General features: G+C 40.3%; 1 protein-coding gene across 1 annotated transcript in view; it reads left to right on the top strand.

Moving 5' to 3' along the window:
• Positions 1 to 16,860, top strand: part of Sms (spermine synthase) — a 50,638-nt gene extending 33,778 nt beyond the window's left edge. The window contains exons 7-11 of the mRNA XM_059251218.1: positions 222 to 311; positions 5,222 to 5,336; positions 6,725 to 6,804; positions 14,327 to 14,442; positions 15,652 to 16,860. Coding sequence (XP_059107201.1) covers positions 222 to 311; positions 5,222 to 5,336; positions 6,725 to 6,804; positions 14,327 to 14,442; positions 15,652 to 15,691 — 441 coding nt within the window. The 3' untranslated portion in view covers positions 15,692 to 16,860. The remainder of the gene's footprint in view (positions 1 to 221; positions 312 to 5,221; positions 5,337 to 6,724; positions 6,805 to 14,326; positions 14,443 to 15,651) is intronic.
• Positions 16,861 to 17,838: the final 978 nt, after the last annotated feature.

The raw sequence follows: 17,838 nt of genomic DNA on the forward strand, positions 1-17,838 counted from the left end.
ATGGCTTCCCTAAGTCATTTCATGAGAAGAAAAAAATCTAGTTTCACTTGAATGTCCTTAGTGTGAAAAATAAAGTCACCATAATATCTACTTTTGAACTTTATGATCCTCAGCTGGCGATAGTCAAAACCTTTATTTGTCTGAACCTTTATGTTTTAGAGAAGACTTAACTCTTTCAGAATTCTTTGGTACATTCAATTTCTCCTTAACCTGTTTTGAACATTGACCAAATGGTAATTGACGGATGTAAGAAATACATGCGAAGAACATGTGGAGATGTCTTAGACAATCTTAAAGGAGACTGCTATCAGGTAATTATTTCTTGGTAATGTACGTTTAAATTGACTGAAAATAAAAATACATAAGTTATCAATTGGGCCTGTACCTTTTAGTATAATTGGTTAAGAAGATAGTCTCTTTGTGTGAATACAGTATGTATCATACTTAGAGTAGATGGTGTATAGATACTGAAAGAAGTCCCCAGTGTGGATTCTATCAGATTACTTTTCTTTGTGTTATTGGGGACTAAACTTGGCCCTTCTGTATGCTAGCCACCCACTACTACTGAGTGATGTCTCCAGCCCACATTAATCCTGGCATAAAAGATGTCATGTACTTTTTAAATCTACCACCTTCTGTCACTACCCTGAATAATGCCTTGAAGTCTTGGTCTTTCAGAGGGAATTCAGATTTTTAATTGGTAGGTGTAGTTTATTAACATGTTGCAAATAAGCAATTAGTTTCTGTCCTAAATTGTACTGTGACTGAAAGGTGAGCAGCCACTCTGATGTGTGGGGATGCATATATTTCCTTCTCATAGACATGAGGGCTTGTTAGAGCAAGATGCCCAAGCAAATTCTTAATTGAATAGAATCTGAAATGTGTACCTCCAGATTTATAAGCAATTTGGATGAGTGCTGTACTTTGGGATGTCAATTACCTAGCGCTTCTTCCTTCCCTAATGTATGTACATTTAAATTTGAATTTGTGCTACCTGCATGTTAATTTGAGGCAGGAATTCTATCTACCTTAAAATGCAGTTGTGATTGTTTTGTGGGCCAAAGGGCAAGAAAGATTAGAGTCAGCTTATCCTGTTGGATAGATTCAAGAAGGGAGGGTAGAATTCAGGTCTGCAAAACATTGGCTGAACTATTTCTCACTGAATTCAAAGTTACCTTGGCTGACAAATAATGAGCCAGACCCCCTGCCTGTTGTACTTAATCCCCACACCATAACTGGTAGATGTTGTTCTTTTATATTGGGAAGAAAGAGCTGAACCTTAGAGAGTTTAAAGGGGATTTATTCAAATTTGTAGGGGTCACTTTAGATCAGTGTGGGGTACAGGGGTTGGAGAATTCTGTCACCCTGGCTTTTGTTGTATAGATTTCTTGTAAAGATTAAGGAAAGACCAGAAACACAAACCGAGAGCAGCTGTACAATCTAGGTGTTAGTAGAGGTATGGTGGAAAGGGGAATCTGACCAATAGTCTCCTGAAATGGGATATCTGACCCTCAGGGCACAGATGGTGAGCCAGGTGGTCAGATGTGTGCGGCAAGGGTAAAAGACTGCTCTTCATGGGATTTTTGGTGGGCAGTTGGTACATATTGAAAGACCACGTGACTAAATGGTGTTAAAGCCACCTGGTTAGGAACTTAATAAATCACATTTTTTTTTATTTAATTTTTTTCATTTTATATACCAACCACAGATTCCCCCCCCCCACCTCCCACGCTCCCCCCACACCCTTACCCACTCCCTCCACCCATCCACTCCTCAGAGAGGGTAAGGCCTCCCCTGGGAAGTCAACAAAGCCTGGTTTATCAAGCCCCTCCCCCGTGCATCAAAACTGAACAAGGCATCCCTCCATAGGGAATGGGCTCCAAAAAGCCAGTTCATGCACCAGGGATAAATCCTATTTGTACTGCCAGGGGCCCCACAAGCAGACCAAGCTACACAACTGTCACCCACATTCAGAGGGCCTAGTTCAGTCCTCTGCAGGCTCCCCAGTGGTCAGTACATGTCCATGAGCTCCCACTAGCTCAGGTCAGCTGTCTCTGTGGGTGTCCCCGTCATGATCTTGACCCCCCCCCCCCTTGCTCATATAATCCGTCCTCACTCTCTTCAACTGGACTCCAGGAGCTCAGCCCAGTGCTTGGCTGTGGATCTCTGCATCTGCTTCCATCAGTCACTGGATGAAAGTTCTATTATGACAATTAGGGTAGTCACCAATCTGATTACAGGGGAAGGCCAGTTCAGGCACCCTCTCTACCATTGCTAGGAGTCTTGGCTGGGGTCATCCTTGTGGGTTCCTGGGAATTTCCCTAGCACCAGGTTTCTCCCTAACCCTTTAATGGGTTCACTCTACCAAGATATCTCTTTCATTGCTCTCCCTCTCTGTCCCTCCCCAAACTCGACCATCCCATTCCCTCATGTTGGTGGTAGGGGGGAATGTTGAGGAGATAAATCACATCTTGTTCTATTCAAAAGCTCTTGAGGGTGGCAGTAGTTAGTGTCTCAGAATAACCACCAGGGGGAGCCTGAGCCTTTTTTTTTTTTTTTCTGCTGAGGGTTCTGAAGACAGACCAACCTGAGCACTGTACCAAAGGCAACAGTCCATTAAAATGTTGTTTTCAGAAAGGCAGAAGTTTTTACATATGTTTTAAACAATTACTCTAATTAACATTTGTTTCAAGAAACAAAAAAAATTTCTTTTATGATGACAGTAATCTTAATACTGAATTAAAGGTACTATGCCACGAAAACTAAGGATGAATTACCCATGTGTATATATGCATTTTATGTTCACACATACAAAATGATCGAATAAAATTAAAATAAGTTAAATTTAGTGACTTATTTTTTTAAAATCTGTATTATACTCAAGTAGAATTTAGTTTAAAATTAAATTTAAAGATGAGAATTTTAAGAAATCTGTTATTGGACTGTTGAAGTGGATAAAGGCGTTTGCCTCCAAGCCTGATGACCTCAGTTTAATTCACATGGTAGAGGGAGAGGAGCTACTGGGACAAGTAGTCCTCTTTGCTTACACACGCACACATGCACATAAAGACGTTGCAGTAGAGGGATTCCACCAAAACATAATAGAAAGTATCAGAAATTTAATTTTAATAGTAAAAGATAAAGTAAAAAATATAGTAAATGGCAAAAAGTCATTTTCGTCGGAAGTAGGAACCAGTTTATGGATGTTGTGTATCTGAGTTTATGCTTATTTTTGAAGCCACTAATAAGTAAGATAGGAAGATGGAGGTCATAAAAATAATAAAATAAGTATAGGGAATAAAAAATGGTTTGAAGAATCCAAGAAATTTACCTTGACAGTTATTTGGACTTCTGAGAAATTGGTTTAGTGATTAAAGATTTAAGTGACTTAGGAAAGATTAATTTTTTTCTTTCTGCTGAATGCAGAACAGTTTGAAAGGAAATTGGGAGGTGTGTGGCAGGAAATCCTCCTCAAAGTAATTTGCTAAATGCTTAGAAATAAACTTAGCAAGAGGTATTATGAGACTGATGTGAGCTATGTGAAGATTTGACTGAAAGACATGAAATAAAGTGAGTATATGGAAAGGCATGGTATATCTTGTGCCTGGTAATAGGAGAACAATTTCCAATGCTTCTCATTTATCCTTCTAATTCTCGTCAGAGAACCAAGGGAGTGAGGCCAACTGACATCTTCAACGTGGCTTTATTAAAACAAATGTCTAAAAATAGCCAACGGAACTTAAGAGAACAATCATTGTAGAAGGAGGCTTGTCCTTTCCATTGCTAGTTTACTGAAGGCCCTGTAATCAAATAGGAAGTTGGACACAGACTATAGACAGATAAGAGGATGTCATGGGAACATGAACTTGTGTTAAGTATGTATTCCAACGCACTGCTAACATATCCAAGATGTATTTCTTTTTCTTTCTTTGAGACAGCCCTAACTGTCCTGGAACTTGCATTGTAGACCAGGCTGGCCTCGAACTTACAGACATCTGCCTGCCTCTGCCTCCTGCACAGTTTTGGGATTAAAGGCATGAGCTATCATGCCAGGCCCAAGATACATTTCATTTCACTTGGGTAAAGATTTAGTAAGTGATGCTGACATATTGGGTTACCCACTTGTTTGAGAACTAAATCAGCTAATCCTAGAAACCATTGAAAAGGGAATTTCAGTAAACTTAACCCCTTTGGTTTGGAAACCAAGATATAAAGGAAAATTTACCTTTTAAATCGGGAAATGAGGGGGTTTAATATGACTGTTCATAGAGGATTATTGAAGACAAGAATAGAACATTTGTAGTGAGATAGAATAATTTACTGTCTGTGTTCAGAGTTGTGTTGATTGTGAGAGTGTCAAATGGACTTTTCTGGGGTGCTGGGATCAAACTCTGACCTTCATGCATATGCTAGGCAAGTTCTATATCATGGGGACGTACCATTAGTTCTCAGATGGGATGAATGTGTGGATTACAGGTAGTTGAGGGATTTTTTTTCTCTTTTTTTTTTTTGAGACAAAAATCTCATGGCCTCAAACTCTATGTAGCTGGGTGTTCACATTTTCTCTGACTTTGCCTACGCAACTTGTGCAATGTATTAAGTTTTATAAAGCAATAGGGCAATAAAAATCTTCAAATATATCAAACTCCATACTCGTTACACTGTAGTCTTCCCTTATCCTTCCTACTAAGAACTCAACATAAAAACCAGCTGCCCTCAAACCTGTGGGTTATCACTCTTTCTGTCTTAGCCTTCCAAGAGCTGGAATTAGCAGGGTAGGCTACCATACCCAGTTGTCCTCCTTTCTTATCAAGGGTCTGTGGGCAACCTATGTAAACTATTTTAAATAAGGTTGTGTCTCCATTAGTCAATTAGGGGAGCAATAGCACCTGTAGAGGGACTACTCAGATGAGAAAGGATATAAGCATATGTTTAACACTTAGTTTTCCTATTAACAGACAGGGGTGAAGGTCTCTTTGTTTATGGTGCTGGTGCTGTGGATTTACCCCCTAGCTTTCATTTCCTATTTATTAATTTTTATTTTTTTATTTTTAAAAACGTGTAGCCCAGGCCGGCCTCGAACTCGTGATCCTCCTGCCTTTGTCTCCTTCAGCAAATCCTACCGGCGTGAGCCACCACAACTGGCTCATTTTCTATTTATAAGTGTTTAATGACACCCACTTGTGTTGACTCATGCATCCAATCCTGTTCCTTCTGAAAGGTTCTCATAGAAGACTGTATTCCAGTACTGAAGAGGTATGCCAAAGAAGGGAGAGAGTTTGATTATGTGATTAATGATTTGACAGCAGTCCCAATCTCTACATCTCCAGAAGAAGGTAGATTGTGTTTTGAACTCTTTATGCATGCGTACATATTTACACATGGTGCACATACATTCCTCCTTATTTTTTTGAGAAAGGGTTTCTTTTTTTGGGGGTGGGGGGTAAAAAGCTGAGAGATCAGAAAAGCAGAAAGAAGCCAGCCACATTCTTACCACTTGGAGATCCTTGCCAACGAGGAGAAAGGGTTTCTTACTGAGCCTAGAATGTTCCTCAAGTAGGCAATGCTTGCTGGCCAGCAAGCCATAGGAATCCTGTCTCCCTACTTACCACTGGGATTGCAGAGGCACATGCCACCATACACATTTTATATGTGGGTGCTGGCGGTCAAACTCAGATTCTCATGCTTGCATGGCAAGCACATTCCCCACCAAGCCATCTTCTCAGCTCCTCTTTTATTTGTTAAAAGCAGTTGAACTAGTATTGATGGTGGGAAAGGTGACTGGATTTTAATGTGGCTTTGGTTCTTTTCCTGCCCTTAATGTGAGCACACAGCGTATATCTCAAAAGGTCTGAGTGTTTTGGAACTAAATATGAAGGACCATGGTTGGGATTGAGGTTAGTTTACGTACTATGTTCCAATGTGGTAACAGTCTCATGTTTTTATAGTTGGAGAACAAAAGAAATTCACAAATCAAGGCATATTCAAATCCATTGGTGACAACATTAAGTAAAGTATGTTAACCTCTGCTGTAAGATTTTTGGAAACCATCTGAAGACATTTTTAGTTGTGGTATTGGGTGAAGCTAGTGTGTTCTGTTAAGTTAATACATATGAAAAAAGGTCTCATGGAATATTCTCAAGGAGGTTAGGTCTAACCCAGGTAGGCAATGAATGGCTATTAAGGAGGCTGCAACATTCTGTCTCTCCACAACCAGGAATTTCCTCAGCTTCTCAGTGCACATTGCTGATTTCCTTCTTTAAGCAGTTTTCTTTTAGACTGAGCTCTGCCTTTGTGTCCAGTCTTTGTTCTTTATCTGAGAGTGATGCTGGGAATAGAACCCAGGATCTCCTGCATATGAACAAGCTCTCCACCGCTGAGCTGTACTCTCAATCCCTATGTTAAGTGTTTATTGGTGGTGTATTGTTCGTCCTAAGTAGATGCAAACTTGATTTTGACCTTGGTGTTTGTGTTAGTGTGTACACAAACCAGCTATATGATTGTACATTTTTGGTTATGAACAAACTTTCAAGCTCATGTTGACCTCAAAGCTACTAGAAGATGCTCTTCAACTCCTGATCCTCTCCCCTCTGCCTCTAAAGTGCTAGGATGATGGGCATGTGCCAGCACATGTGTGTCTCTTCTTTTGTATTATTGACTGTGAGTGAATATTTGATAGATGCAAAACATATTTACAAAACTTAATTTTTGTTTTCACATCCAGATTCTACATGGGAGTTTCTCAGACTGATTCTCGACCTGTCCATGAAAGTTCTGAAACAGGATGGGAAATACTTCACACAGGTAGACCGCTCAGTCCCCAGCTCTACTCCGATGACTTTCAATAAGAATCATTATTTGGATATTTGACTACATGTTCTTGAAATTTACCGTTGTCAGGAGAACAACAGTATCATTGAATTAACAGCAGCAGGCGAGATTACCTTGATTTAGTTGGCTCCGGCTGTAGTATGAAATTGCACCAGCAGGTGGAGACACAGACCATAGTTCTCCCCCAACCCGCCATCCTTTAGGTCCATCTCTAAGGAAAAGCAGCACATTCATGAGAAGCAGCTTTGCCTATAGTGTGAGCTGCAGATACCAGATAGAAGTACACTGTTGCTTTGTAGTTTTTTTTTTTATTATTATTGAGGGTATTCTTAACTTTAAAGAAGGTTTGGAATTGTCTTTTTGGTGTTTGTATAAAATAGGTATATATAGAAAAATATTATACTCCTTTCTAAAAAGTGACAAAGGCAGCTAATTGTTAATCCAGTCTCTTTACTTGGTACAAAATTAATTAATAACCAAGTTTAGCACTTGCACTCTGGTCTCTGAATTCTTCTGAGTTTACTGGAGAGTATTTTTCATCCTACCACACATAAACTCTAACCCTTTTTGGTTTTTACTGAAATAAGAAGTTATTATTTTGATTATGGACCATCTTAAGCAGAAATCTGTTGTCTGTCTTTTGTACATAAATCCCATCCACTAAAAACACTTTACTTTGTGACCAATTTTATATTGTATTGATTTCTCAGTAATTCATTTCTTTAAAGTATATCTTTTAATTTTGCTAAATAGTAAATGCTAAATACTTTATTTTCAAATGACTTATTTTTATTTATGTGCATGTGTTTCTGTGGGTATATGCATGTAAATGCAGCTGCCTGTAGAAGCTAGAGGTGTCAGATCTGTAGCTAGAGTTACAGGTGCTTATGAGACTCCTCAACTGGGGGCTGGGAGCTGAGCTCCAGTCCCTTGGAAGAGCAGCCAGTGCTCTTAACTGCTGAGCCATCTCTACAGCCCCAGTACATTGTATTGTAAATATTTTTTTTAAGATTTATTTATTCTGTGTGTAGTGTTCTGTCTGCATGTATGCCTGCAGGCCAGAAGAGGGCACCAGATCTCATTATAGATGGTTGTGAGCCACCATGTGGTTGCTGGGAATTGAACTCAGGACCTCTGGAAGAGCAACCAGTGCTCTTAACCTCTGAGCCATCTCTCCAGCCCGTAAATATTTTTTATAAATCATAATGTAATTATATCATTTTCCCCTCCCCCTTTTTCCAACCCCTCTCATGTCCCCCCCTCCAAATTCATGGCCTCTTTTTCTTTAATTGTTAAATACATACACACAGATACACGTATATTTGTGCATATATATATGTAAATACATAAATACAACCTGCTCAGTCTGTATAATGTTATTTATATGTATATTTTCAGGACTGACCATTTGGTATTGGGTAATCAGTTGGTGTGCTCTTCCCTAGAGAAGATTATTTCTCTGGTTTTCAGCATTCCTTAGTTGCCGGTAGTTCTTTGTCTAGGGTTGGGCCCCATGAACCGTCTCCCTTCCACATTGTCATGTCTGTTAGTATCATCCTCATTCAGGTGTGATTTTGGCAGCCATATTGCTAAAGTATCATGGGTGTAGCTTCCATAGCATTTCTAGCAGACACAATGTCACAATAGATTCGTTTTGTTCCTCTGGCTCTTAAAATCTTTCTGAACCCCTTTTGTGATGTTCCCTGAGTCTTAGGTTCAGGAACTGTATTGTAAATGCATCAATTAGGCTAGTTTAAATTTTAACATGAATTTATTTTTGACTGATCTGTAAAAACATAACAATGATCATTTACAGAGTTACCATGTGATGTTTACCTACATGTATACATCGTCTACTTTTTAATCAGGTTAAGCACATGTATCCTCTTAAACATATATCATGTGTTTGTGGAGAAAACATTCCTCTTCCTTTCTTGTAATACTTTAAAGTATACAGTGCACAGTCATTAGCTATAGTCACCTTATAGTGTGTAATTGCATGGCAGAACTTCTTATTCCTGTCCAACTGTTACTTAGTACCAATTGATGAACTGCTTTGAAAGATTATTGGTATATTTAAATATCCAGAACAGGTGGAGGTCTTATTTTTTCCCAAGGAAGCACTTATCTGCAGACTCTAGTCTGTCCTGGCTATTTCATGGGATCTGAGAAGAATAATGCTGGAAAGAATTTAGAATACTGAGACAGCTAAAGCTCTAGCTTGTCCTGTTTTACTCATCTTCCCACTGTATGCAGAGCCTGTGGGCACATGGTAGCTTAAAGCAGGGGTCTATACACTGTGGGCCAGATGTGGCTGCCTGCTCTGTAGTTTCTTGATAAACTGCCATGCCTTTGTTTTGCGCTCCAGGAGCAGTGTGGAGTATTGCTAGGGAAGCCTCATGGTCTGTGCTGTCTAAAATGTGATCTGTCTGGCCCTTTATGGAGGAAGTTTGCAGGCCTCTGTTTTATGTAGGATGTTGATGAAACCCACTCAAACAAGGCTTTGTACTATAAAAGCAATACTGATGCAGTGAGTTGGACTTTTGGGAGCATATTTATTGTATTCCCTTGTCTCCGCATTTCCACAACTAGAAGAAAGTCTCATGTGTAGCACAAATCTTAGAAGGTCTTATTAATCTAAACAAACACAGAGCCAGGTGTTGGGGTGAATGCTGAAAGATCAGAGAAACAGAACAGGCCACAGCCAACCTCACCTTGCCAATTCCTCAGCTGATCCTGTTTCCTCAGACTGGAAGCCTCTGAGTCCTCATCCAAATGGATCTCAGCTGAACTGCTGCTCAAAAGCCTAAAAGCTTAACCAGATTCTAGTTCCTGTTCCTCACGCCTTATATACCTTTCTGCTTCCTGCCGTCACTTCCTGGGATTAAAGGCATGTGTCACCATGCCTGGCTGTTTCCAATGTAGCTTTGAACTCACAGAGATCCGGATGGATCTCTACCTCCAGAATGCTAGGACTAAAGGTGTGTGCACCACCATTTTCTGGCCTCTATGTATGTCTAGTGGCTGTTCTGTCCTCTGACCCCAGATAAGTTTAAGGTGCACAATATATTGGGGAACACAATATCACTACACTCATGCACATTAATTGAGGAAACATATGAGGCTCTAGGATCTTAAAACCAAATAGAGATATACCAGGATCTGCATGGGTTGGGTCTGGAACTCTGATTAGGAGTAGTGAAAAAATGATGAAAAGAAAGAACACGACACCTTTGCATGGCAAAGCTGGGGTCAGGTAGACTGTGTGCACACTGATAGAGTTGAGCCAATTACTGCAAGCAACTTGGAAGGAACCTCGGCATGTTTTATTATGTACAGCTTAGGAAAAAGAAGTTAGCTAGTTAGTTAGGAATCTATAAGTGAGCAGTCTCAGGTTGTGAACATCCTGGAGGAGAAAGTTGTTACTAATTTTGTACACATTGATCAATCACTAGCACTAAAACCCCCAAGGAAGGTATTGCCATTTCTGTGAATCTCACCATTCCTGTGGGGCTGAGGCATGCCCATGTCAATAATACTTACTCATGCAGGACTGCACTAATGCAGGGCTTCCTCTGCTCCAGTACAGAGACTAAAAACAAGCTAGGCATGGGTGCCATCTGCCTATAGTCCCAACTACCTGGGAGGCTGAGGCAAGGGGATTTAAGTGTGGATCCTCTGAAGCAGTCAGTTTGGAGTAGATGAAAGGTTCCATTAGGAGGTATGGTGGTTTTGTCCTTGCCTGCAATGGGGATCTGGTGCCTTAGTGTGAGAAACTGATAGAAATGTTCCATGAGAATACAGCATGTGCAAATACTAATGACTCAAACTTTGATAACTTGCTTTTGTGAACTGTTTCTTTTTTGAACCTCCAGATCATAAGTCCAAGGCTGTGTTCTTTGCCAAGAGTTATTCAAAAGACATCACTGTGAACATTCTGTCCTCCCATTCACTACAAGTGGAGATATGAAGTGATAACATTTTGTGATACCCTGGGGTTGTTTCTTGTGTTTGGTGTCTGTATGTGTCACACACTAAAATTCACATGGATTAAGGGGCATAAGCCTTGCAGGAAGCCATACTCTCCACCATTCATTCATTCATTCATTCATTCACTCATTATTTATTTATTCATTTATTTTGTGGTGAATTCCTGCATGCTAGACAGGAGTTCTCCCATTGACTTCTACCCTTAGACTCCACTTATTTACTACCTAGTGACACATGCTCAGGTGATAACACTTCATTCCTGCCATTCCTCTTCTGCCCATAGGTGGAGTGTGTAGCAGAAAAAATGGAGATGGTTAATGGTGGGGTGAGGGTGTTATATAATGATTTCAAAAACTGAATGTTCCCAGCAACACATTGCTTGTGTCACAGTGGCCAGTTTGTGACATCACTAGCATCACAGTGGGTGCTGGAAGGTAGCCTTACTATCTTGCCACAGAACTTGGGAATGTGTATTTTTTGAGACTAGAAGTAAGGTTCTGGGACTTGACCATGTATCTTCTGTCTCCAACCCCCTACTTAGAAAAATAATAGACTGCTACGTACAAAAATGGGTATGTAAGACACAGGGAAGCTACAGTGAAAAATGTAGCCAACTCCTGACCACTCTCACAATCTGCTTTCTGGAAGTCATCCATCATTAGCATCATTTGAAATGTTTCTTCATTTATTTTTTATTTTATGTTTCCAGTTATGTGTGTGTGTGAGTGTGGGTGCCTGTGGAGTCCAGAAGAGGGTGTTGGATTCCCTGCAGCTGGAGTTCCAAGCATTTGTGAGCCCCCTGGCATGCGTGTGGAAAACTGAACTCTTGAGTGTCTGTACTCCCAGTATGTGCTCTTCACCACTGAGTTGTCTGTTCAGACCCTTAACTGTCCATTTTTCTTCTTGATTTTTTTGAAGCTGGGCATACTGGCATAGACGTTAAATCCTAGCACTTGGGAGGTAGAAGCAGGTGGATCTCTGTGAGTCTGAGGCAAATCTGGTCTATGTAGAGAGTTCCAGAACAGCCGGGGCTACACAGGGAGAGACCTTATCTCATAAAACAAAACAAAAACTGAAAAAAAAAATGTGTGTGTGTGTGTGTGTGTGTGTGTGTGTGTGTGTGTGTGTGTTTGTGTATGTTCATGTAAGTGCATGTACCCTCTAAGGCCACTGAGGTCAGATCCCCTGGAGCTGAACTTACTTGTGGTTGTGAGCTGCCCAACATGGGTACTGAAAGCTGAACTCGGGTCGTCTGCATGGGCAGTAAGAATTCTTAACCAGTGAGCCATCTTTCCTGCCCTTTAGTGTCAATTCTCAAAAAATTTTTTTTGTATGTAGTTCACCTAAGTGTGATTTTTTTTTTACTATTTAGTTTTGCTTGCTTTAAAAAAAAAAGGTTTAGCCGGACGGTGGTGGCGCACGCCTTTAATCCCAGCACTCGGGAGGAAGAGGCAGGTGGATCTCTGTGAGTTCAAGGGCAGCCTGGGCTACCAAGTGAGTTCCAGGAAAGGCGCAAAGCTACACAGAGAAACCCTGTCTCGAAAAACCAAAAAAAAAAAAAAAAAAGGTTTGTTATTTTTAATTATGTATATGTATGTGTGTGTGAGTGTGTGGGTATGTGCATGTGAATGCAGATGACCTGAGAGACCAGAGGTATTGGGTCATCCTAGAGCTAGAGCTAATTAGGCAGTTGTGAGCTGTCCAACAAGGTGCTAAGAACTGAACTTGGGCCCTTTAGAAGAGCAGTAAGTGTTCTTAACCACTGAGTCATCTGTCCTAGTCCTACCCCCCCACCCCTACTTTTTGAGACAGAGTGTATGTATGCAGCCTTGGCTGGCCTGGAACTGGTTGCATGGAGCAGGCTAGCTGGCCTTTAACTCAGAGATCCTCCTGCCTTTGCCTCCTGAGTGCTTGGATTTAAGGCATGTGCCACCCAGCTAGTTTTGCTTATGTTTGAACCTAATAAGAAGGGCACAGATAAGGATTTATATTACAGAAATAATACAAACTGACTTAAGGTTAAAAATGTAAACAATACAAAAGTCTGTAAACTAAAAAAGCAAGTGTTACTTAAGTATAATATGAGACATGGAGAATTTTCTAGAACTGAAGCTGCTGAACTAAAGAGTGATTATTTCTTTGCTGTTGGGTTTTGTTTTGGAACTTCGATGTATCTTTCTTAAAAAGAAAAGAAAAAAATGTTCTATTTATGTAGACAGGAAAGTGAAAATTTATCATGTTCCTTTTTTGGGTAGGTCTCTATTTGTGGAGTTTCTTCTTTCCCTTTTTCTTTTGAAAAACTGCTTCTTGACAATGTTGGGAAAGAATAAATTGAAACCTTCCAATTTTTGTACCACATTCTCAGTAAGGAGGTCCGGCCCTCCCATATGTCTTCTTTAAACATACAGCAGGGTGTCAGTTTTAAGATGGCAGACGACCATTCAGCTGTACACACACCTTGGTGGCATTTCCGTTCTATATAGCTTCCCCAGTGGTGATGTGTTCTAAAAACAACTGCACAGTGTTTTCTATTTACGAATTGTAAATTACATGTGTGGTGTTTATATGCTCTCATGGTGAACTTGATGTTGAAACCAAATTATATGCTGGTGAAGGGCACTTTGGCTAAATCCCACTGTAGGACCCTAGATGATGGGTTATTAAACAGGCTGGCACTGAAGGATGACGTTGTGCCTAAGTGAATGTGCGAAGTTGAAGCTACCAAGGCCATCTCTTGGAATAGTTCTAACCCCTTTCCATGGCTGGCTGGCTGGATACTTGGTTTAAAAAGGCTGTTCTCAGAAATTCTGACATCATAGGCCACTTGTGAAGTTTTCATCTCACATCGTTCCTTATTCCTTAAAAATTAGTCACCGAGGGCTAGTGGGATAGCTCAGTGGATGGATACAAGGGCTTGCAGCAGAAGCCTGAAAACCTGAGTTTGATTCCCAGAAGCCACATCAAAAGGTAGAAAGAGAGAACTGATTCCACAAAATTATCTTCAGACTATCACACTCATACAGTAGTGCACACTTTAAGAAAATCAGAATTTGAGGAAAGGATGAGGTATGAATACAGTTGTGTCAAAACTTTTTTTTAAAAGAAAGGATGTAGTTTAAATCATTGTGGAAAGAAAGAACATCATTTTGATATTTCAGTTGTGACCGTTACTGACAAAAAATTTACTTTGAGTGGGTTATGTGGATGAATATGCTAAATTGCATGGTGTGGATACAATGAACTATGTCACTAATGAGAAATTGGCCTCACTGCTTTCTATTGCTTCATACTTCAATAATTTGAAATAGCTCCGTAAATGAGGTAGAAAGAGAATGAACTAATGAATCCATAAATAGAATTCAGTGTAATTTGTGAAAGTATAAAGGCCTTATCTCATTTTTAAAGATGAACTTTTATCTCAAGCTCCAATTGTTCTCCCTTTATTAGAGACCTTCAAATGAGTATAACTTGGAAATCCCATTGTTTGCTTTTCTCTCTGATTTAGGGGAATTGTGTCAATTTGACTGAAGCCCTGTCGCTCTATGAAGAACAGCTGGGGCGCCTGTATTGTCCTGTGGAATTCTCAAAAGAGATTGTCTGTGTCCCTTCATACTTGGAATTGTATCCTTTGACCATGACATTATGTGCTACTTTTTCAGAACATCTAAGTACATCACATGCTGCCATTATTAATCATAACAACAAGCAGAATTAGCTCTATAGTATATAAACCCTGAGTTTCAAACTTAAGTGGGACTCTTCCTGGGAACTTGAAAAGTAGGCTTTGTTTTTGGATCTTAGAGACTGGGGTGTCCCTTGTCATAGATTCCCAGGGGCCTTTAATCATTAAGTCCCACTGATCTAAAACAGAAACAATGGTTTGTCGAATGACAGGCCCTAGCCAGGCATATGCAAATTCTTCTATCACCCCAGTAGAGGTGAGGCCCAATGGCCTGTTTCCTCAGTCCTCCAGGGGACTGATGAGTACCCGAAACTTGAGAAGTCGTTTGAATGCCCAGAAACCCACATAAAAGCTTAATGGCCCACCAGCAATTTCAGCATATGAAAGGGAAAGTGGGGGATCCCCCTAGTAAGCTGGCTAGTAAGACTAGCCATATTTGTGATAAACCATCTTTAGCAATCATCAGCTTCCATAGCTGCAAGCTGAGTCCAGGTTTCTTTCATGATGGCAGTTTCCCTTGTTATCAGGGAGCCCTCGAAATGCTGCTGGCCATGGGTTGGCTCCTAGCTTGGTTGGGCAAATAGGCTACTGAAGCTGGATGCCTAGTAAGGGACAAGAACTGCCCAGGTCTTTTGCCCAAAGCAGGGGATACTATGCTTGCTGGGCAGCCATGTCCTTCAAAGGCTTGTGGAGATTTAACATCTCTTCCATCTCCACTGCTCCCTTGTCCCTTTAACTGTTCTTCTTCATGCTTAGAGCTTTGAGAAATAGGGGTAATGTGGAGAAGGCTTCTGGGTCTTAGAGTCCCTTTTCCTTCTGTTCTACTCTTCCACCTTCCCTGCCTCTTTGCCCCTTTCCTTTACTCCCATCCACTTGTCCCTTATTCTTCTCCTCATACCGATTCGTCAAACTTTTGGGAGGCCTCCAGAGCAGAAGCAACAGTGTTGCCTGAGAGAACTGTCCCAAATGTCAGATGTCCCATGCTGCAAAGTGGTCTTGTTTAAAAGCCCTTTGTCCCATCCCCACAGTGTTCAACCTACGCCAATAAATCCTCTGTCCCTCTTTCAATTTGTAGGCCTATATACACATGTTAACTGGTACCTGCTCCTCCTTGAATGACCTTCCTTATTCCTTGACTCCCTGTCCAGGTGGGTATTTTACACTGTTTGGAAGAAAGCTAAGCCTTAAAGATGAGCATCCCCTGAATGTCGTGTGCTGCAAGCCGCCTTCCTGACTGCCATATGCCCTATATACCATCAACTGAGTCAGGCAACTGGTCACGAATTCCTTCAAGTGTTTTTTTTTTTTTAATTATTATTTTTAATTTAAAAAAGCCAATGGGAAAATGTATATTTTAATGAGCTAGGGTGTTAATTTTTGAAAGTCAGCTGAAGGACAATTAGACAGCCCAGCAAAGACTGCGGAATGCACTGACCCCCTAGAATGTGATTTTAGTTTCTTTTTTTTTTCTCTGTGTGGGGTTTGGGTTTTAGTAGATTTTAATTTGGACATGTGGAGGAGTGAACATCATTGTTTTATTCTGGAGAGAAGTTCCTGATAGTGTTTCCCACCCCCCCCATTCCCAAATTGACTTAGATATTAAAATTTGGTGCTTTAAAAAGACTTAAGTGATTGATTAGCAGTGCTTCAATTAAAATTGCAAAAGAGACCTTTCATGTGTTTTGTCCCTTTATTTCAGCCCATGTTCCTCTTTCTTACCTCTGATGGCCAAGAACAAAGATATATTCTAGACTATTTAGTTCTGTAACTAGACTTCTGTCATACTGTCTTTGTTAAAGGCCTTGGGACCTTTGTGAATTGTAGTGACTTCATTTATCACAGTGGTGAATGATCCATGGCCTATTTGCCACCTCTGCATTATAAAGTTGACCTGAGAATAGCAGATTTTGCCTAACTGAAAAGTTGAAAGTCAAAAGATTATTTCTGTTACCAGTCTTGCTGATGAATTACAAGTAAATATAAAAATCTTTAGGATAGCTGCTATGAGACTTTGAGAAGACTGCAGGATGTGCAGATGCACAATAGAGTTCATGTAGTCCTGTGGTAAAAAGAATAACTTAGGAACTCTTAAGAAAGGGCATGTGGCCAGGCAGTGGTGTCGCACATCTTTAATCCTAGCACTTGGGAGGCAGAGGTTCTCTGTGAGTTTGAGGTCAGTCTGGTCTACAGAGTGAGTTCCAGCACAGCCAGGACTGTTAACACAGAGAATCCCTGTCTCAAAAAACAAAACAAAAAAGAAAGTGCATGTGAATATCAACTTGGTATTGTATTGTGGATAACAATCCAACCAATTTAAATTGTCTTTCGTATTATTTGTATAAAAGATTTATACTTTATCAGTGGAATTGGTTCATTTATGGTATTTTTACAGTAAGTAAAACATTGAAAATGTAATATTTAGTGAGATGGAATCAGGGTCAACACTGAAAATTCTTTGTTCCTCTTAAGATAGGAACAAACGGTATAGGGTACACCAAATGATCTTTAAAAATGAGTGCAGACATTTGCCATTTTTATTGGATTGACATGGAAGAAGAAACAATACAGAGTAAAAGGAGTTGGGAGTCATGTTCAAATTAGATAAGTTTAACAATATTTTTTTGTGTATGGATAGGTTAAAAACAGACTGGTAGACACTTCCCTATCCAAATTCTTCTGTAATTCTTTGAAAGACTTTGTGTATTGTGGAGGATTGAAAATTGATGTACTGCTGCAGTTAGAATGTGAGTTGGGGCCAATTGCCCCTCCCCCCATTTTACTGCTACTTTTGAGACAAAGTAATAGTCTGTATGTAGCCCAGTCTATCCTGGAGCTTGTTATGTATGTAGCCCAAGCTTGCCTGGAACTCTGCCGAGAACTGAGTTTATACCACCTTGACACCCAGCTCAATTTTTGCTTCATTTAAGTAAAGAGAATAAGTGTATCAGCTTTTGGGATGTATTATTAATGCGAGGCATGACCTGGTTGGTGCTTGAAGAGTAACTTCAGGCCACAACCACAGATCCACTCATATTTCTGGTGACTCAGGTCCTGCTAAGCCAAGTGGTAGAAATGAAGAGGATAAGGTTATGCAAGGCTACTTGGAAGATACGTTTGGGAGAAAATAAAGGAAGCGGTGTTGAGTTTATCTTGAGTGATCAAAGTGAATTCAGACTAATTTCTTTGTATTTGCTGAAGGAGGATCTCAGTTTTGAACACTTGTTATTTTAACACAGAAGCATGCAAACTGAACCAATATCCCCCCCACCCCCGCCCTGTGCTCTAGCTAAAACCCACCCTTGCTTTGGCTGCCTTTTAAAGAAATGCTAATGATC

This window comes from Peromyscus eremicus, chromosome X (genome assembly GCF_949786415.1).
Source record: "Peromyscus eremicus chromosome X, PerEre_H2_v1, whole genome shotgun sequence".
Lineage (NCBI taxonomy): Eukaryota > Metazoa > Chordata > Mammalia > Rodentia > Cricetidae > Peromyscus > Peromyscus eremicus.